The following is a 21161-nucleotide window of genomic DNA, read 5'->3' as shown; positions in this document are numbered from 1 at the left end:
TGACAATAACTTCAAAACTATAACAGCAAAAAGTATTTCTATGATGTAGGGATTCCAAAATGTAATGTCCTTGTATGCACACGTGTGAAATGAAAGCCCACTTTGAGTTTGCAAAATACTCCCCATGAAGCCAAGCAGACTTTCATGTGTTTTACTCTGAGGAGAGTCTTCTGTCTCCACTCCTCCATAAAGCTCAGATCAGTGGAGGTCTGCAGCGATGGTTGTCCTACTAGAACTCTGTCCCATCTCCACACAGGATCTCTGGAGCTCAGTCAGTGACCATCAGGTTCTTGGTCTCCTCTCATCTCTTTGGGTTACTGAGTGTAGATTAATGAGAATAATTTTTTTTTTCTACTGTACCAACAGGCTGAAAGATAAAATTGAAAAAAGTGAAGGAGGTCTTGATACCTTCTGAATGCACTGTGGATGCTAACATGCTAATTAAAAGTGGATTTCCCACAATGATTTCTCCTTTAAACAGAATTAATTTCATTTAGGTAAGATGAGCAGGTGAACCTGACTGTTGAGGTGAGACTCTGTGGTCTGAAGTCCCTGACCAGAGTCTTAGGGAACTTCTGACCATCAAAACTTTGTAAGGTTGACAGAGCAGATTATGCAGAAGAAACACACATGCTCTACAGCTCCTTTCTCTACCTAATCCTTGGTTTTATGGCTTCAATTTCATTATAATCCTCTCATTTCAGAGCTTAGAGTACCCTTTCATTGTTATATCTCCTATTGTTGACATCTCTATTAAATAATGGTACTCTCTGACATCTTTGGTTCTCTGTGGTCTCAGTTAGCAGGGCTGGGTCCCTGTGTTGCTTTAGTCCTTAAAATGTTCAGGTTATGTATGTTAGCCGGCCTTTTGTTCTGGTTTTTATGTTCTGTTCTGAAGTTTTCTTCAAATGTCAAATCACTCAGTGAACCGCTGTTTTTAAAGTGTTTTACAAAGCTGCCATCTATTTACATCACAGATTTTATTGTCTTCTGTCAACATGAAGTTTATTTATTTTACACATCTAAACAGTCAAAGAAAACGTTTTCACTTGCTGTATTACAGCTGTTGTAACATGCTTTTTTATGTTAATGACTTCAGTTACTCCACATTGAGCGTTTATTTTCTTCTGAACATGAACGCAGCATCTCAGTCACAGTATCCAAGTCTTTGAGAGGTATTCGTTGGCATCGTTCAGGGTCCCATGATGGCGTCATCTATGTGAGAGGTCAGCTCTTGTCCCCGGGTTTAGAGAACGACCCCAGCTGTTTGGTGTTGACGTCCTTCAGCTGCTCCAGCTGCCTCTGTCCTCGTCGGTACAGATACTCGATGTGCATCACGTCCGTCTTCTTGATGCGAGCGTTCTCTCTGAACTCGTCCCGGATTCGAGGGATGAAGCCCGGTTTGTCCTGACCGGCACGCAGGAACTGTCGGTACAGAGCGAGGACCTGCTTCTGAAGTTTACTGTGCCGAACCATCGCAGAGTCAACCTCAGCAGACCAAAAAGACTTCTTCTCAAATAGAAAAACCCCAGACACAAGGTCAATGGGATGATGTGTCTGTAGCAGCACAGAGATCTGCTTTATCTCCTGTGTTGTTCTTTCTGATTTCTTCTTACAAACAGCTGAAAAGATTCATGCCTGTCCAGGTTGAGGAGCTCTGATTGGCTGATGAGGTTTCCAGGTGTTGTGCTGATGCAGAGTAGACTGAGGAAGGATCTGACATTTGACTGTGGGAGAACAAGAAACACTGGGTTTAGACAGAGACATCTTCAGTCTCACTGTAAAAGTCTAGCCTCAGACTAGTCTAGCCTCAGACTAGTCTAGCCTCAGACTAGTCTAGCCTCAGACTAGTCTAGACTCAGACTAGTCTAGACTCAGACTAGTCTAGCCTCAGACTAGTCTTGACTCAGACTAGTCTAGCCTCAGACTAGTCTAGACTCAGACTAGTCTAGACTCAGACTAGTCTTGACTCAGACTAGTCTAGACTCAGACTAGTCTTGACTCAGACTAGTCTAGACTCAGACTAGTCTAGACTCAGACTAGTCTAGACTCAGACTAGTCTTGACTCAGACTAGTCTAGACTCAGACTAGTCTAGACTCAGACTAGTCTAGACTCAGACTAGTCTTGACTCAGACTAGTCTAGACTCAGACTAGTCTAGACTCAGACTAGTCTAGACTCAGACTAGTCTTGACTCAGACTAGTCTAGACTCAGACTAGTCTAGACTCAGACTAGTCTTGACTCAGACTAGTCTTGACTCAGACTAGTCTAGACTCAGACTAGTCTAGACTCAGACTAGTCTAGACTCAGACTAGTCTAGACTCAGACTAGTCTTGACTCAGACTAGTCTAGACTCAGACTAGTCTAGACTCAGACTAGTCTAGACTCAGACTAGTCTAGACTCAGACTAGTCTTGACTCAGACTAGTCTAGACTCAGACTAGTCTAGACTCAGACTAGTCTAGACTCAGACTAGTCTTGACTCAGACTAGTCTTGACTCAGACTAGTCTAGACTCAGACTAGTCTAGACTCAGACTAGTCTTTCTCACACAAAAATAGTGTCAACAAACATTTTTGGTCATTTTTGGAAATTTACACTGGATTTCTGCTGCTGATAATGACTGTGAAATCTTAGCTGCATATTAACTAATGTCTGTGCTCTAACGGTGTCCTGTGATGTCTAAGTTAACATGAAGTCTTATGAAGCTGTACGTCCTGCTAATGTTGTTGGTGTCTTTGTGCTGTCTTCATTTTTTGTTGGGTTTTGTTGCTTTGTTCCTCTGTTTGCTTTACAAATAAATTTTTTTTATTATTACTATATAATTTTGTCAACTAAAACTGTGAATAAAAATCTAAGTCAACTAATTTTCTTTTTCCTGCGTTTTTGCAGTTAAAAGTTACCAAATCTTTTTTTTTTTTAACTTCTTCAGCCCTAGCGGGACCAAATTTGGTCCTGCTCACCTTGATCCAAACAAACTTGCTCTGTGCACTCTATTTTTGCACAAAAATAATCATGTTACACATCAAATTAAACAGAAGAAGCTCAGCTACAAGCAAAAATAAACCATTTTTACCTACACCACATCCAACTCAAAAAGGACTCAGCTCAATAACCACATATCACAGTGGCCGTAGTGCTACGTAGACAGACACTTCCGCCCCCTATGGGATGGTGCCTGCTACTACAGACACAAACATAGTCTCATCTGAAAGCCCAGCCTCTACTGAAAATTCTAGTCATGTTTGTGCAGTTTTCAGTTGTTGTAACAGTTTCCTTTAGATTTCTGCACTTTATTTTGTGTTGTTTTTTGTAACATTGAAAATAAATCTGCTCCTCTTGGTGTCAAACTTTAGTTCCTCTGTAAGACTTTCTTTGAAAGGGAACTATATGGAGCTCTGGGTGATTTCAGGGAGAAAAAAAAGAATTTCATAATGCAGGGACCACCTGTAATGGCATATGAGTAAAAAAAGTTTGATACCTCAGAATTTTCAAATGGCAGAGATTGGGCCAAATAGGGCCCAAATGGCACAAGAGGGGATTTCATCTGGACATTGCTTTCCTAAAATCTCTTTTATTATGTTCTGATAACCCTCTAGTGCAGTGATACTCAATGTGTGGCTCTAGAGCCACATGTGGCTCTTTTCTGATGATTTGTGGCTCTTTTGTCTGAATTTTTGTCACTTTTTGCCCATTTAAGCTGCCTTTTGCAATTAAATGTCACATATTTCCCATTTTGCCACTCTTTGATGCTTTTTGCCCATTTTCCAACTTTTTTTTCTGATTTTGGTCCATTTCACTGATTTTTTTGCCATGGTTTTGCCACTTATGGGCCAATTTTGCCACCTGTAAGTCATTTTTTTTTAACCGCCATTTTTCTCCTGGTATTTGCCGCTTTAAGCCCATTTTTGCCATTTCTTTTTGTCACTTTTCAACCTATTTTTGACACTTTTATCCTGCTTTGTGTAATTTTTTTGCCCCCTTTTGCCACTTCTCACCTATTTAACCTTTTGCAGTTAAATTCCAATTAATTCCCTACCTTCCACCTTTTTGCTGATTTTTTTAGTCACTTTTCACTCATTTTTTTTGTCATTTTTGTCACTTTTGGGCCATTTTTACTCATTTTTGCCATTTCTGCCCTTTTGCCCATTTAAGCTGCCTTTGCAATTGAATGCCACTTCTTGCCCACATTCCCAACTTTGCCAGATTTTGCCCATATTCCCACCTTTTGCTGATTTTGCCACTTCTTGACCTTTTTTTGCCACCTTTAACTTATCTTTTTGGTCACTTCCGACCCATTTCTTGACACATTCTGCCCTTTTTTGCCACTTTTCTCCCAGTATTTGCCACTTTTTGACCACTTTTGCCACCTTTAACTTATTCTATTTTCCACTTTTCACCACTTACATTGTTGCTCTTGTAAAAGTATTTTTCAGTAATTTGGCTCTTTGGTTGAGCAGGGTTGAGTTACACTGCTCAGTGGCATGAAAGTTGTGAAAATGTGGAGCTTTGGCTCACTGGAGATTGTTGGACTTCAACTGCATTATTTCTCTGGGATAAATGTGCTAAAATTGAAAAAAAAAACAATTGGGTGAAAATGACATTTTCCATTTGACAACTTGATTCTGTCTGATCCAGTCACATATATACACATATTTACACTTCTGAACAAACTTCACAAATGCCCTGGGCTGTAAATTTTGAGCAGTAGCCTAATAAAAGAAGCTAGGGCTTAACAGGTTAATCTTCTATGGCTCATATCTGGTGTTTTTCTAACAGTGTGAACTTCACAACAGTCACATTGGATCTGACATTTTCATACCAGATTTAGGCTGTTTTTTCTACACTGCAGACCTTAATGCTTAAAGCTGTTCCCATGACCCTCACTCTACTATAATTAACTCTCCCACAGGTACCAAGGCTTTGAAAATAATGGATCTTCAAGCAAGGGCGAGAGAAGGGATTGTAGAGAATTCAGTAAATTTGGCAATGTTATGAGAAGCAAAACTTTGGTCAGGACTCTTTCTCATCATCTGCTGTATCTACTCAAACCACACATGCACTCGGCTGAAAGTCAGCACTTAGCACGGTCACTTTTTAAACCGTAACACCACTATACTGACAGATACCGATATCGTTTCTTTCTTATTTCTAGAGTACGGGAAAACACAGAATATCAGCCAACAGAAAACCTTTGTAATGTTAGCTAAAGAGTTGACATAATAACACAGTAAGCTTACCTTCTGAACACTGGGTTTACAAACTGGTTTTAACCAGTCCGCTGTTTGTTTCCGTCAGTTAATAAACGTATTTATGGATATTTAACCAAACAGCAAGCTGTCTTACCTAAAAAGCTGTGTTAACTAATTTAAACCGCCTGTGTTTGACCTTAGCCCACGTTACAACACAAATGACCAAAAGGGACTACAAAATGGACTTCCGGTGTACAATTTCACAATAAAAGCAAGCTTCCTACACAATTACAAAACTCAAATTCAAGATTTCATAAGACCTGAACTACGAAAAATTAATACTCATATTTGCTCCATGAACAGTCAAAAATGAAAGGCATGAGATTTCATGCCAACCCAGAGGTGAATTTTCTGAATGAATGTAATGTTTGTGACATGCCAAATGGTTTTAGGAGGGCAGAACAATTTCTTGGGTTATAAACGCCCAAATTTCATGTTTTTTGGCTTTTGTTTCCTCTCTTCTGTTAATATGTCGTATGGTGATACTTATCATAACACATTTTTGCAGGTGTGTTGAGCTCATTAACAGTTGAACTATAAAAAAAGCAGAATAATGTTTGCTTTCGCAGAAAAGACCTGTCATAATATGGGTGGGCAGCTCTGATTTTTAAGTGGGCAACCTGGTGGTCTGGATGTCAGAGACCTAGACTAGTGTTTCATCATAGTACAGAGTTTATTAAATCACAGTGAGTCTGATTAAATCAGAAAAGGGTCAGGGGTCTCTGCTGGGAAATTTAGAACATCCAACACTGAGTTCCCTGATTACAGATAATGCTAATGCAGCAATCTATGGGACAAGATGATTAAAATGGTGTAAGGTCGACTACAAAGCAGATTGGATAAGGATGTGTGTTAGTCAAAGTGACTTTTATGGCCTTAAATTTTAAATGACAAGCCACAGAACACATTAAAGTTAATCAAAAATATGGATCCAAAGTTACAAGGGTAATTTCCCCATTTAGTTTAAATTTTTTATTTCGTTTTCAATGTCAGTTTAATTTTAGTTGGATTTTACTGTTGAATTTAGCTTCTGATTTGTGAAAATGCTGTTTTATTTTAGTTTTTATTGTATTTGTAATAGTTCTTTCATTGATTCTTTGCATCCTAAAGAAACAAAATTACCAGAAAAAGCAAACATATAGGCTAATTAAAAAAATATTCAGAGACTTATCTTAACTGCCAAATTATTAGTCAGACTTGAAATCTGAATACAACACAAGACCTAAAATGATTATTGTGTAAAGCTTTTAACAGTAAAATCAGACTCTTCAAGACTCCTTTGGCTTGGGTAAGCCAACATATTTGTTTTATTGCTAAAGGTTAAAGTAGACAGAGTTACTGGAGACATGTTGTTGAACATGTAAATACATACAAATCACTCAAGTGTGCACACAAATTTAATGTCACATCATTATCTAAAAAAGGGACCCATTTCTGACAGAGCAAACTCACCCAAAATTGTAAATCACACTGACTGGGACAAACATACAGAGGTGTCAAGTAACTAACTAGAAATACTTCGTTACCTTACTTAAGTAAAAATTTTGGGTATCTATTCTTTACTGGAGTAATTATTTTTCAGCCTACTTTTTACACTCCTTACATTTCGCCTATCCAGATAAATCGCGCCATCCGGATAGAGTGAGTTTGATTATGGTTGGATGAGAAGTATAAACTTAATACCATTCCGACACCCTGTTGGTTTGCACGTGATCCATCGCACCTGCGCACGACACACATCAGTCACACTCCAGCAAGGAAATATCAGACGAATGTAGCCTAGTAAAAAACAGAAAAGAAAAAAAAAACTGATGTAGCCTAGTACGAAGATGTCCGTGGCAGAGACTCAAGAGAACTGGAGCGAAGTGTCCCAACCAAGCACCGAGGAGGTTGGTAGCCAGGAAGATCAACACTTATAGGTAACTAGTCATCACGTTTTCTGCTCAGTGAAACACTTAATGCTCAGTAGTACACATATATGGTTCTTGAATGTATTTGCATTGTACTAACATGCGTTCATTTTCAGTGGGCATAAATGTGGCTGAAACAGGTGCATCCCAAATTTTTCAACATTAACATTTTAATATAACATTATAGTCAGAAAGTCAATATAGTTAGGAAAATGGTTTTTGTGTGAGTGTGTGTGTGTGTGTGTGGGGGGGGTGATAGTGCACTATAGGCCCCTGTGGCACGGCCTAAGCTTTTGTCCTTAATGGAATTTTTTCCCCCCTTACATTACTTTTACTTTTATACTTTAAGTAGGTTTGAAACCAGTCCTTTTACGCTTTTACTTATTAAAAAGCTTGAGTTGATACTTCAACTTCCACAAAAGTCTTTTAAAAATCCTAGTATCTATACTTCTACCTGAGTAATGAATGTGAATACTTTTGACACCTCACCTCTGCAAATATAAAGGACGTGTTGGTCATTTTGCTTATGTCAAAGACTAAACTTAGGATATATTGTCTATAATTCTATTATTTTAATGTCATTTTGATCAGAGAATTCAGTTTTATTCAGTTTTTTTTTTAGAAGCCTCGCTTATATCCCAGTTTCAGTTTGTAAAGTAATTTCTACGTTCAAGCTTTAAGTATTTTTGTAATTTTAGGTTACTAATAACCTCGGTGCGGTCAAGCTCAAAACCAGCATAAAAAGAAAGTAAGAAAAAAAAAAAATAAAATACATTTTGTTATGAAAATCCCAAACCGGAAGAGGAGGTGGATTTCCGGTTCAGGCTGTCAGTGTCAAATGTCAAAACAGAGCGGAGAGCTTACAGCCTCTGAATGGAAATCTAACACGGCTTTTAATCACAGAGTGGTTTGTGAGGTTTTTTATTTACACATATATTTTATAATTTGTCATTTTATTTCCTGTGGGAAGTTTAAGAGATAAACGAAGAAATGTAAACGTTTTTAAATATTGTCATGAGCTAACGTTAGCATCAGTCAAAGCTCTTTGATTCTAATGACATGATGCTATTATACCCAGTATTATTATTAACTCCGGGATAGTCTTAACATTCACATTTAGATTAACTTTGTAATTATATATATATAAATCCCATCCCTTAAAAAATAAAACTGTCCTTACACTTCTGTTAATGCTACACAATATGAAAAACAAGAAAGATTTTCCCCCACTTTGTATTTAAATTACATTAAAGACTGTGGCAAATAACAGCTAAAAGAAGGGATGAGCTTTTAGAAAGCACGGGGACATGATCAGGGTGAAATAATAAACATTAAAGTTGAATTATGTGATGGTGGCTACCTGGGGCAGGTTGAGCCACAGGAGTACTTTTTCTGGAGGTCATATTTTCAGACAGCATTGTTATTGATTTATGCTGATCATTTCACCTGATAGCAGAGATCATGAAAAGGTTCATGATTTATTCTGTCTCTGTCTCTCTTTCCTGTGAAGTGGTAGTAAACAGACAGTACTGAATATTTCTGTTTGTTTCTTCTGTGCAGAAATGGAGGTGACGGAGGAGGAGCGGAGGCAGGTGGAGGAGCAGGTGGAGTGGATGATGAGCGGTCAGGGCTGTGATGTGACTCTGTGTGACGTTGGTCTGGAGCAGAGCAAGCCTGCGACTCTGAGGAAGAACGTCACCTACATCGTCGCTGCTGTCATCTTTAATGAGAAGGTCACCTGTCCTCACTCACTTGTCCTTTGCTCATGTTCTCAAAATGTATCAAGAGTTTATTGTAGCTTAGGAAATACAGGCCTCAGTCACCTGTCCTTTTCTTAAATTTGTTTTTAAGAAAGTTTCAAAGAGAACCCACATGGGATTCATGATGAATACCAGGTGCTTAAAAGCTGGAGGCATGTGCACATTTCTCCTCATTAGCATACAGAAACGCCCCTTTTATGCCCTTATAAGGTCATGAGACTGCATTTATATGTGCAAACACAGATGGCACACAGGAGTGAGAGAAGGAAGCTATTAGTAATGTCTAATTTATTATATAATATAAAATATGGCTGTCAAGATTAATCACATTAATCTGGATTAACTTAAAATCCACAATTAGTGCACTGTGTTTTTTATTGCATGCTTTAATGCCCCTCTCAGCACACTTTGGTTCAGCCTCATCAGCATCTCCCTGCAGTCACAGAGATATCAAATAAGTCCATGACATGTCCCATTTTACGTTAAAAAAAAAACCCTCACAGCTTTGTGGACAAGTCAGAAGTCATCTGAACCTTTATTATCAGACATTTACCTTTTCACTGTTGATTTATTTCCTTTTCAATCCATAACAAGTTCCCTTTTCTGTGGTTCATATTAAAATCTTCAATCAATCAATAAAAGCAGGTCTGGTTCTAATACAGGAAGTCAATTACTCTTAATTTAAGATGGTAGAAAAATCCAAAATGACACAAGACAGTTGTAAATAGTGGCATTTTTAAATGTGATAAAAAATGAGTGCTATTAATTGCGATTAATCAGAGAAGTTCTGAGATTATTTGAGACTTAAAATTGGAATCCTTTGACAGCCCTACTATAAAAACAATCATAAAATGTTGAAATATGTTGATAGTTCTATAGTGGATGTAGTGCTGCTCCAAATGACACCAAAAGAAGAACATTTAATTATAGTTTTAGCAACAGTAGTCGTAGTATGCTACAAATGTATTAATTGGATGAAATCACTGGTTCAGACGACTTCCATTAAAAAGTGAGGCTGTAATAAGAAAAGGACAAATTTAGATGAGTGTAAAAAAATCATTCAACCAGGTGGGAGGTCTTTTTCCCCAAAAGGGTTATAATTTGAATAAAACGTACATTTATTCTAAAACCTGATGATCGGACATCATTTTAAACACATTTAGATACCTCTATGTGAAGAGAGGTTATTGTTGTTTAACAACACTTCTCCTGCTTAATTTATATTTAGAATTAAACATTTTGTAGTAAAGATCAAACACTGCACAGTTAAATTATGACTTGACAATATGTAAGTCATGTATTTGTGCATGTCAGTTAATAGTATAAAAAATGTTAAATTGATAAAACAATGCAGTAAAAAATCACAATATTTAAATAGAAAAGCAGGCATTTCAAACATGAATAATATAAAAATGAGGAAGTAGGCTAAATACCTAAAAGCCTTTATTATAACAGCCAAATCATTATCAAAGCCAACATGTTTTGACCATGTATGTTTTCATACGTTTTTTAAAATGATTTAGCGGTCATAATAAAGGCTTTCTAATCATGCCTTCTTCATTTTTATATATTGTCATGTTTGCAGTGCCTGCTTTCTTTTTGTAATACTGAAATTATTTCCCACTGTTCCCCAAGCACACCTAACTTGTTTGGGTAATTCATAATCTATTATATTTCAGTGCTGGTAAGTACAGAATTAAACATTTACACTCTCATATCAGCACTCAGATGGTCCTAAGAGTGTTCTGGAGTGTTCTCAGATTTTATTCTTTGCTAAGAAAAAAATCACGGATCAGAAAAGTCTGGTGAATATCAGAATTTTCTTAAAAAGTGTGTTAAAGGGTTTAGGATCAACTTCTTCTTTAGGATTAGTGAATGAGGACGGTAGTTCCCAAGGGATTCCTTATGTGAAGGATCATATAAATAATGATGGATGGTAGTTTTAAGATTAGTCTGCATGCTATAAACATCTTTAATTCACATCATTATTTTAATAGATTTTTTTTTATAGAGCATTTGGCCAAAATTGCCCTGAAACTAAACACAAATACTGTGCAGGATGTGTTAAACAAGGAAAATCCTAAAAGAACAACAGTAAGATTTTAGAGAAAATTATACGTACAATTAGTTTGTAAATGCAGAAAACTTCACTGTAACTTTTTTTCAGCTAATAGATGAAGACCTGTGTGTCTGCACCTTTATTTGAATTGTTTTATTGATCCATCTCTAAAAGAGAGCAGGAACCCTGAAGTTGTAATAAGCCTCTATCAACTCTAGAGGGAGCTCTCTGATACCCACAAAAAAAGAGTATGTGATGCAGACTGAATAAAGGGATTGGACTGGGTTAGAGTTGAGATACTGGTTAAAAAGGACTTTGCATAAAGGTAAGAGGCTGGATTACTGTGATGATAATTAGAACATGATTGTAAAGCTCCTTCTATACTAGATGTGCAGTTTAAAGTTACAAGAGAATCTATCAAATTAACGTTGGTATTGGCCCATCAATAATAATGTGTCATGCACAGACGGCTGTAGCTCATGTGGGTCTTGTTGTGTCACATCTATTTAGCCCCGGTGGGCTAATAAATCTAACTGCTGATATAGGGAAGAGGTTTTTATGAGGCAGAAGGTTTGCTCATGAAAAAGAAAATGTAGGCAGAGATTTTGTAACATGTTCTAGTGACATTTTAAGAGAAGGAACTACACACGACATCTTAAATACACAAAATCAATAGGATAGTAACAGACACACACTATTTTTAAAAAAAGTGAGAAAATGTATCAACTTGATTTCATAATCGATGCATCTGCAATGATAACACTGAGGATGAAGTAAAAAACATAGATAGATTGCACTACAATGAAAAGTGCTAAGGTTTGGGCACAGAAAAATTGAAATAAAGTGATTCATGTCTATGAAGGCTCGTACAGATACAGTGAAAGATGTTTGTTTCTTTACCAGGAGGAGGTGCTGATGGTGCAGGAGGCCAAACAGGACTGTTACAAGCAGTGGTACCTTCCTGCAGGGAGGATGGAGGTGGGGGAGAGCCTGGTGGAGGCGCTGAGGAGAGAGGTGAGCTCTTTTCACACACACTTCTGAAAATCTGGTGAAAAAAATCTGTTGAAGTGGGTAACTCTGGCACAACTTCACCAACTTCCAAGGTGCATGGAGGATGAAGAGAGTCTTGAAGAGAAATCTCCAGCAACACTTGTATTTTAGAGCAGGGGTTCTCAATGTTGGGGTTGGGACCCTATTGGAGGCCGCGAGACACTGAGAGGGGGTCTCCAGATGCCTTAAAAAATTTTAAGAACATTTTTGAATTACACTTTTGCCACTTATTTTGCCACATGTTAACCCTTTTTCATCACTTTATTCCCACCAGTTTTGCCAATTTTTGCAACTTAAAACCCAGTTTTTGTCCATTTTAAACCCTTTCCACCACTATTTTTCTGCCTGTTTTTGCCACTTCTAAACCGAATCATGCAACTCTGCCTATTGTTGGCTCTGTTGTCACATTATTGCCACTATTAACCCCTTTTACCACTCTTTAAGCCACATTTCACAATTTGAAAAGCCCATTTTTGCCAGTTTCTGAATATTTCTACCTCGGTGAACCCTTTTTTCCAGTTTATATCATTTTTCATCCCATTTCACCAAATTTCCACCTATTTTTGCCACTTTAACGCCATTTCAGCCACTTTCCAATCCCTTTTTACCACCTATTATGCCCATTTTTGCCATTTTTGGTTATTTTTTTGCAAGTTCTAATTTTTGGCACTTCTAACCCATTTCTGCTACTTTTAAAATCTAATTTCACCACCTTTCCCACCATTTTTGCCATTATAAACCCCTTTTAGCTATTTTTAACATATTTTAATTTTAACTAAAGGATTTACATTTTTAAGAGGGTTACTTACTACAAAAATGAATTAAAATCTGCTTCTTTGATAAGAGTGGTTATTATTCAGAAAAATATAAAATACCACAGCTTAACTTTACAATAGACCATGAATTTGCTGGCCCCCAGTTTGGCTGGGCCCCGGAAAGCTCTCCCCTTTGGCCCCCCTTGTGGGTGGCCTTGTCTGCACATGACTATTCTTGAATGTGCATGGCTGTGTTCAACCACCTTCAGGTACAGTGGGGGTCCCCTGTCTCTGGCACCTTTATTTTGGGGGTTGTAGGCTGAAAAGTTTGACCCTTGATGACCCTGATGAAGGCTACATGCCGAAACGCATCAGTCTAATAAAGTTGTTCTCTAAACTACAAGTGTTGGAGATTTCTGTCCTCTATGAAAAAAAATCTGTTCAAAGTCTGTTAGGCTCCATTGGCTCTGGTATAATGACAAATAATCTCACTGTAGCATTGCACACTGGACTCTGTCACTTTGTGTTCCCTTTTGCTGTCATTTTTATATTTTGCTTTCTGGTTCCAGGATGCTGTGATTACAGGATTTATCAATGATCTACCAGAACACAGAAATCCCCTCTATGCTCACTCACCCCTCCACTTCTACTTCCTGACAGAGCAGAGATTCATGGCTGGGACATAAAAATTTAACTGAACATTTAGTCCTTAAAAATAACTCTCTGACTGGCTTGGTGGTTTTTCTGGAGCCTGTAACACACAGGTGCCGTCCAACGCCCGTCTAAATGATCAGCCCCGTTATTTTACATGAACAAACCATGAATTTGTCTTTTATCTGGTGTTTTGTTGTTTCTCTTGTCCCTCTCCTCTTCATGCTTTTATCCCAACCCCTACCCCTTCCTGTAGTCCTCTCCAACCTCAGTGCTGTTTTGGCAGAGAGCTGTTCAACATAAGTCTGGTCTGCTCAACAGTCCTACCCCATAGTTAGGAGAGGTTTATGTGCTGTGCTCATGGTGATTAATGCTGCTCTATTATAATAGTGTTCAGTCTTTATTATAATATTAATGGTTAATGCTGGTCTATTATAATAAACCACATCAGAGAGTACGGTCTAGACCTGCCTTCTTTCTAAAGTGTCTTGAAATAACTTTGGTTGTGAATTGGTGCTATACAGACAAACATTGATGGATTGAAACCCACTCTGATGGCACGTAACGCCACTGCTCTATTCCTGGAAGTGTTTTCCTAAGGGAACAGCAGTTTTGTTTATCTCTGCTGTACATTTTTCCGGAGTAAAGTGGAGTAAAAATCTGGACTTTCTTTGGCTTACATTCGGCTCACCTTGAAAAAGTGTTGTGTACGTGTGAAAATACTGATCAGATAGACACTCCTGCCCAGACTCACAGTTCTGTTTATCTCCAGGTGAAGGAGGAGGCCGGCCTCGAGTGTGAGCCAATCACCTTGTTGCTGATCCAAGAGCAGGGACCACAGTGGATCCGCTTCATCTTCCTAGCCAGAGTCACAGGTCAGAGGTCACACATACTCTGAAACCAACCTGTTAAATCAAACTAAAAACTGTGTTCATTAAAAACATGACAACAGTGTAAAATAATCTTGTCCTGACAAAAGCAGCAGCTTTAGAACTGGAGACTTCACCCTAGAAAAGATGAATTTGATCAGTTTCTCCTCCACAACTGCTATTAAAAAAGCTAGTATCATAAATCATATCATAAAATGTTCTGAAAGTTAAACTTTGTCATCTGAGAACGCTTGTGAGCACAGCAACCAGTATCAGCTAAACACGGAGGATGTCAAACACAAGAAATGCTGGACTACTATGATTTTTTGTTATAAATGAGTGCTGCCAGCACCTTAGAGATAAACTGGCAGCTATAGACACAGGCCCTAATGAAGTAAAGAGACACTAATGAAGTAAAGAGACACTAATGAAGTAAAAATTTTCTCTGTCTTTGTGGTAGGTGGGACGTTGAAGAGTCTGTCAGCAGCAGATCAGGAGTCTCTCCAGGCCTCATGGTGGGACAGACAGTCCGCTCTCACTCTGAGGGGACGGGACATCCTCCGACTCATTGAATGTGGACTCAAGTACGACATCTACAATAAATCTTTTTAGACAGTCTTAACATTTATTTACATGTTAGAAAAAGTTTGATTAATTAAAATTGGTGTTAGAATTGTTGTTCAGACAGATGGTCGAGTGGTTTAAGGGCGCCCCATGTACGCAGGAAGCCTGGGTTTGAATCTGGCCTGCATGTCTCCCCCAACTCTCTCATCCCTGTTTCTAAGTCTATCCACTGTCCTCCTCTACCTAAAAAAGGCCCAGAAATAGACCAAAAAAAAAAAAAAGAAAAAAAAAAAGAATTATTGTTCAGACTAAAACTTGACCTTTAAAAAACTGCATGTGAACATTTCAGACTGAACTCGTACTAGATCAGTCAGACTAACACACCTGGATAACACAGGTTGATTTTCTCAAGCTTTCAGTCGCTACCAATCAAACTTGAAGAGCACAAATGCTAATCATATCAAATGTCAGGTTGTTGTCAGCTGGAGAGATAGCCTGTATTTGTACCAGGAGGAAAACCTAGAGTAAGTATAAATTGTACAGAAAGTAAAGTTTGTCCATGTTTTATTTCACTTGTTGGTAATGTCAACAAGGAGAAGGACCAATAGAAGCTGAAAGTGGGCACGTCACCACCTAGAGTTACAGAGCCAGACATCTGTCGATAGTTAGCTTCTTTCCTGGTGATTGTATGGATGGTTTGCTCTGACGTCACTTTCAGCACGACCCGACTCCTTCGCAAGGCTGTCAAGACACTCTGACACAATGCTGTGTATTCAACAGGGGAGAGAAACATTTGGGATGAAAAAGACTATTATCCACTTAGAATATAAATATTTGGACTTGAAAGAGCCCCCAACTGTTTGAACAAGACACTGATGGCTGTGGACACTGATGTCTGGTCATAAATGGAGAGGGGTCTGGCTGCAGACAACACTGTCAGATGCCACCTGTTTTTTTTTTTTCAACTTTATCCTTAAACAAAGTCTGGCAGTTAAATTAATGAAATAATGAAACTACAAACATTACAGACTCAGCAACATTTTATACATAAACAGTTAAAAGGCTGAATGTCTAATCTGGGATTAAATTATGTATAATCCCGTTTTAGAGGTGGTTACATGAACAGTGGCCTGTTTTAGCTGCTTTAACTTCAGCTGACAAAACCACATCGATCTACAATGTTACAATGTTACAATGTCATTTAGCAGACGCTTTTCTCCAAAGCGACGTACATTTGAGAGCAAGAACAACACAAGCAATGATCTAGACAAGAAGAAACAACATCAGTAAGTGCCATCAAGTGCTTCAGGTTCAATTGGACGCAAGTGCTGCCGTGTAGAGTTTAAGGCAGAGTACCTAAAATATACGTTGTTTATGTAGGTTTTTTATTTATTTATTTATTTATTTTTTTTGTTTTGTTTTGTTTTTTTTTTTTTTTTTTTGTTTGTTTGTTTGTTTTTAGACAGCAACAATGAATCAAGGAAAATGTGGGATCACTAATTGCCATTCATTAGGCTTCACAACAACTATTTACCAAGTACCAAGTGCTGGATCATTCCCAAAGAGCTGGGCAAAGAAATCCCAGAAGTAGAGCAGGACAGTGCGAGCTAACTATAGTTGGGAAACTCATTCAACCACTGGGGACAGCAGTGGAGAATAGTCTGGCTGAGACTCAATCTACTACTGGGGACAACAGTAGAGAATTGCCTAGCTAAGTGCAAAGTGTTCTCTGAAGAGCTGGGTCTTTAGCCATCTCTTGAAAGTAGAGAGGGAGTCTGTAGATCGAATGGAGTTGGGTAATTCATTCCACCATTTAGGGACAACAGAGGAGAAGAGTCGAGCTAGTGACTTAGGAGCATGATGTGCTGGAAGTACCAGGCGCCTTTCGCTGGCTTAGCGTAGTGGGCGAGAAGGGGTGTAGACCTGGATGAGGGACTCCAGGTAAACAGGAGCAGTTTTAGTTACTGCTTTGTAAGCAATGATTAGAGTTTTGAATTTAATGCGAGCTGCAACTGGAAGCCAGTGTAGAGAGATTAAAAGAGGCGTGACATGAGCTCTCTTGGGTTGGTTGAAGACCAGACGTGCTGCTGCGTTCTGGATCAACTGCAGAGGTATAACTGTGCATGCAGGTAGGCCTGCCAGTAATGAGTTACAGTAGTCAATACGTGATATTATAAGAGCCTGTACTAGGAGTTGTGTAGCATGCTCTGTCAAGTAGGGTCTGATCCTCTTGATGTTGTAGAGGGCGAAACGGCAGGACCGAGCAATCAAGGCCACATGGAGCTTGAAGGTTAGCTGGTCATCAATCATGACACCCAGATTCCGGGCTGACTTAGTGGGCAAGAGATTATTTGATCCAAGCTGGATACTGATCTGCGGTTCCATAGTGGGACTGGCTGGGATGATAATGAGCTCAGTTTTGGGCAGGTTGAGCTGAAGGTGACGTTCCCTCATCCATTTAGAAATATCAGCAAGGCAGGATGAGATCCGAGCTGAGACAGTTGTGTCATCTGGTGGAAAGGACAGGAATAGCTGTGTGTCGTCTGCATAGCAGTGATAAGAAAAGCCATGGGAGCGGATGATTGCACCAAGTGAGGTGGTGTATATTGAGAAAAGTAGGGGACCAAGCACAGACCCTTGAGGCACCCCTGTTGATAAGCCATGCAGTTTAGACACTCCTCCCTTCCATGATACTCTAAAAGATCTCCCTGTGAGGTAGGACTTAAACCACTGTAGGGCAGATCCTGAGATACCAAGTGAAGAGAGTGTGGAGAGGAGGATTTGGTGGTTTACTGTGTCAAAGGCAGCAGACAGATCCAGCAGTAAGAGAACTGAGGACTGACCAGCTGCTCTGGCCAAGCGAAGTGAATCCGTTACTGACAAAGTGCAGTTTCAGTAGAGTGGCCCGCCTAAAGCCAGACTGATTCTGATCAAGTAGATCATTGTTCTGCAAGTGTTCTGAGAGCTGGTTGAAGACTGTGCGCTCCAGTATTTTTGATAGGAATGGGAGAAGTGAGACCGGCCTGTAATTTTCAACCAGGGCTGGGTTGAGAGTGGGTTTTTTGAGCAGTGGTGTAACCCACGCTTGCTTGAAAGCAGCTGGGAAAACACCTGTGGACAGAGAGGAGTTAATGATACAACTCACAGCAGGGCTGATTGTGGGCTCAATCGCCTGCAAGAGATGTGATGGTATCGGATCGAGGGGACAGGTTGTGGGCTTAGAGTCAAGCAGAAGCCTGGTGACCTCGCTCTCACTTAGTGGAGAGAATGAGCTAAGTGATGCATCACTAGCTGGTGGCAGAAAACTGAGTTGGACAGGCTCAGAGAATTGGTTGCTGATGGCAGAAACCTTGTCAGTGAAATAGGAGGCGAACATGTCTGGAGTCAACATACTGGAGGGTTGTGGGTTTGAAGGAGAGAGGAGCGAGTTAAAAGCAGAGAAGAGTTTGCGTGCATCAGTGGCAGCACAGATCTTTGATTGATAGAACGCCTTCTTAGCAGATTTTAGAGCAGAGGTAAAACAGGACAGTTTTTGCTGATAAGCACTCAAGTCAGTGGTTTGTTTGGATTTACGCCATTTTCTCTCTGCCGCTCTGAGCCCTGCCCTTTGGGTTCTGATCTATAAATACTTTTTTTTTTTTTAATCTGTGATAAATATTGATGGACTTGACATTTTTTCTTTATCTATAAACTACTTTCATTTATTAAAATACACTGATGAAAACACTGCCATACATTATACTCACAGGAGAAATATCATGGATTTTGAACATCCAACAGTCCAGTGATAGTCTTGTTGGAAACTAAATCTTTTTGCCAGAGTGTTGTTAGGGCACATTCACACCAGAGCTGTTTGGTCAAACTCTGCTCCATTATCCTGGATAGTTAGTTTGGAGTGGTGTGAAAGCTCACACAAACTCTGGTGTGGACCAAACAAGCGGACACTGGTCTGTTAAAAGCAGGGGCCTCAGTTCGCCTCCAAACAATCCCTGGTGCGGTTCGTTTGAGCTGCGAAAGCAAAGAGGCCCAACTTGTGAGCCAAAGGCAGGAAGTAGCATAAAGCGTAAGGAATTATGGATTTATGTATGTAATTTAATACACTCCAATACAAGTCGGTCCCTCGCTTGGTGTCTGCGTAACCACTGCAACATGTCGTAGTCTCTCACTGGCTCGCCTTTGTCTTTGGTGCTTACTTATTCGTCTCATGTAAAGAACGACATGCTGATTAGCTCACTGCCTCACTGGCTGCTTGTAATTCCCCAGTGCAAAAGCAGAAACCCTAAGAGTGCATAGATTTTCTTGAACAAGCCACAAACGTATGGTCTGGTTTGTTTGACCAAGGGCAACATAAATGTGAACCAAACCATAGGAATGTGCAAAAGTGTTGCAATTTCCATTCCAAAACGGACCAAGTCCCTGGACTATCAGGTGTGAATACAACCTTAGTCTTAGTCCAGTCTTTCTCATGGAATAAAGGCGATCAAGCCCTAAACACACAAGCGCTGTCTGAAGTACGTCCAAACAGTCACTCACATTATTTTCTATGAAAAAACCTTCACTGGTGTGGCCAGACGTGGTGCTTTACACCACTGCTTTAGTCTTGGTGCGGCCGGCTGAGGCTGGAGTCTCTCCATCTCGGTTGCTGTGGCAGCAGATCTGTTTAAGAGCACAGAAAAATAAATTTAGTGCCATCTTTTGTCCAAGGTGTATAGTAAATGGGAGGTCTCAGCTGCTGGTGAAATACAACTGCTCCTATTCACTTAACCAATAAGGCGGGGAGGTGAGCCCCTGACAAGCTGTCAGCTTTAGTATCAAACACCTGGCCGAGCAGTGGTTGGTGGAGAGTTGGACCGTTGATGCGCTGCTGTTGGTGTTTGCTAGGGACATCAACTGAGGGGCATCTAAAGATGCAACACACTGGTCCATTGTGTGTTTGGGCTTAACATTTGTATTCATAGTTTTAGTCAATGAACTCAACACTGATGGAGATGAATGCTAAACCTGACCCTGGCTGCTGTGATGCTTTCAGGTACCATCAGACACCCTGGCATCCTGTCACATTACCTATGGATATGAGCTGCCGCCATGTGGTGCAGAGACTCGTCCTGGTTTTTACCCATAATGATGCGAAGATCTGGGTCCTGGTCATCAAAGGTAACTGACTGCAGATTAAAAAAAATATCTTCATGTTTCTGATGTGTTTTATCATCCTCACATGGCTGTCAGCTTTATGTCTTATTGTTTTAATGTTACGTAAAGATTTATGAACTCACCCATCTCCCTCCTTCCTCTGTAGCCCCCACGCCCCACCTCCCCACAGCAGCGGCGGTAAAAACCCACGCAGTGACCTGGGCGGCCAACATGGTGGTGCAGGAAGCCATGCCGAAAGCGTACTATGACCACGACGTCAACACACTGGGCGTCTTCAGTCTGCAGCACAACGGCCGGCAGCACGGGAAGACGGACGGCGTGTGTTTCAACACGCTGGTGGCTCTGGTGCCCGACTACGTCCAACGCGACGAGGATGGAGAGAAAATAGAGTGGAAGCTGACGGGAAAACCTCCACCTGTAGAAAACTCTCGATACGTGTGGTGTGAAGTCCGGAAAATACCACTGAAAGAGAAACTGCTGGAAATGACCAAAAACACATCGATCTTACCCATCCACAGCCTGTACTGACCAAATAATGTTTCTGCATCCCTCACAAAGAGGACTTTTATTGTGAAAAGAAGATAATAACTGTATACTTTATGAAAGCTTTTATTCTGAAATAATTTATTTATCAACAAGAGTGTTTGAAGAGTTTAAATGTAATCAAAAAGCAATAAATCTTAACATTTATGTCTGACTGTATAAGAAATGTCACTTTAGAATGCTTTGGATGGAAACTTAAAAACTAATTCTGTGAGACCGTCTGATCTGGAGCTGTAAACCTAGTTAGTTAGCCTAGCTTAGCCTAAAGGTGACATATGTTTAGACTTCAACTTAAGCCTCAAAGTTATATTTCAAACTCAGCAAACTGATCAGCTGGTAGCACTACTAGCATGCAGAAAAGCTTTATTTACATCTTAAGTAAAGAAGTCATGGAATTTTTAACAAACAGCAAAAACCTTTTCAGTGTTTTTCTGCCACAAACAGGCAAGCTTAACAGTTAAACTATTTTGCATCCAAATTAGTATCAAAGTTAGCATGATAAATATGTAAACTGCTAACTTTCCTAACCCTTCCCTTCTTTTTAGCTCATCCTGTCCCTCAAGTATGATCTTACAACCAGTGATGGCTGGTGTATTATT

General features: G+C 39.6%; 2 protein-coding genes across 4 annotated transcripts; one reads left to right on the top strand and one right to left on the bottom strand.

Annotated features, from left to right (window-relative positions):
• Positions 1–944: 944 nt before the first annotated feature.
• Positions 945–5412, bottom strand: LOC121506674 (succinate dehydrogenase assembly factor 1, mitochondrial-like). The gene is made up of 2 exons (XM_041782515.1): positions 5239–5412; positions 945–1727 (listed from the first exon to the last, which is right to left on the bottom strand). Exon 2 carries the CDS (start codon positions 1474–1476, stop codon positions 1228–1230), a length of 249 nt encoding a protein of 82 aa, XP_041638449.1. The 5' UTR covers positions 1477–1727; positions 5239–5412; the 3' UTR covers positions 945–1227.
• Positions 5413–7993: 2581 nt separating this feature from the next.
• On the top strand, positions 7994–20967 carry LOC121506673 (8-oxo-dGDP phosphatase NUDT18-like). 3 transcript variants are annotated; one of them, XM_041782512.1, is made up of 7 exons: positions 7994–8067; positions 8721–8893; positions 11883–11993; positions 14208–14310; positions 14765–14888; positions 19898–20022; positions 20165–20967. In XM_041782512.1, the coding sequence occupies exons 2-7, from the start codon at positions 8723–8725 to the stop codon at positions 20545–20547; spliced, it is 1017 nt and encodes a 338-aa protein (XP_041638446.1). In that variant the 5' UTR covers positions 7994–8067; positions 8721–8722; the 3' UTR covers positions 20548–20967. The 3 variants fall into 3 exon arrangements, with proteins under 3 accessions (XP_041638446.1, XP_041638447.1, XP_041638448.1); XM_041782513.1 differs by having other exon boundaries at positions 8001–8071; XM_041782514.1 differs by having other exon boundaries at positions 8008–8076.
• The last annotated feature ends 194 nt before the right edge of the window (positions 20968–21161 follow it).

The sequence above is a fragment of the Cheilinus undulatus genome, unplaced genomic scaffold (genome assembly GCF_018320785.1).
Source record: "Cheilinus undulatus unplaced genomic scaffold, ASM1832078v1 Contig7, whole genome shotgun sequence".
Classification (NCBI taxonomy): Eukaryota; Metazoa; Chordata; class Actinopteri; order Labriformes; family Labridae; genus Cheilinus; species Cheilinus undulatus.
Note: the sequence above shows the minus strand (reverse complement) of the source record. Positions and strands in the feature narration are given on the sequence as shown.

Excerpts from the sequence above, each read along its gene's own strand:
- LOC121506673 (XM_041782512.1), top strand. The coding sequence starts at position 8,723 with ATGGAGGTGACGGAGGAGGAGCGGAGGCAGGTGGAGGAGCAGGTGGAG. Across the intron at positions 8,894-11,882 it reads CTGTCATCTTTAATGAGAAG|GAGGAGGTGCTGATGGTGCA; the intron begins GTCACCTGTCCT and ends TTTCTTTACCAG. Across the intron at positions 11,994-14,207 it reads TGGAGGCGCTGAGGAGAGAG|GTGAAGGAGGAGGCCGGCCT; the intron begins GTGAGCTCTTTT and ends GTTTATCTCCAG.
- LOC121506674 (XM_041782515.1), bottom strand. The coding sequence starts at position 1,476 with ATGGTTCGGCACAGTAAACTTCAGAAGCAGGTCCTCGCTCTGTACCGA.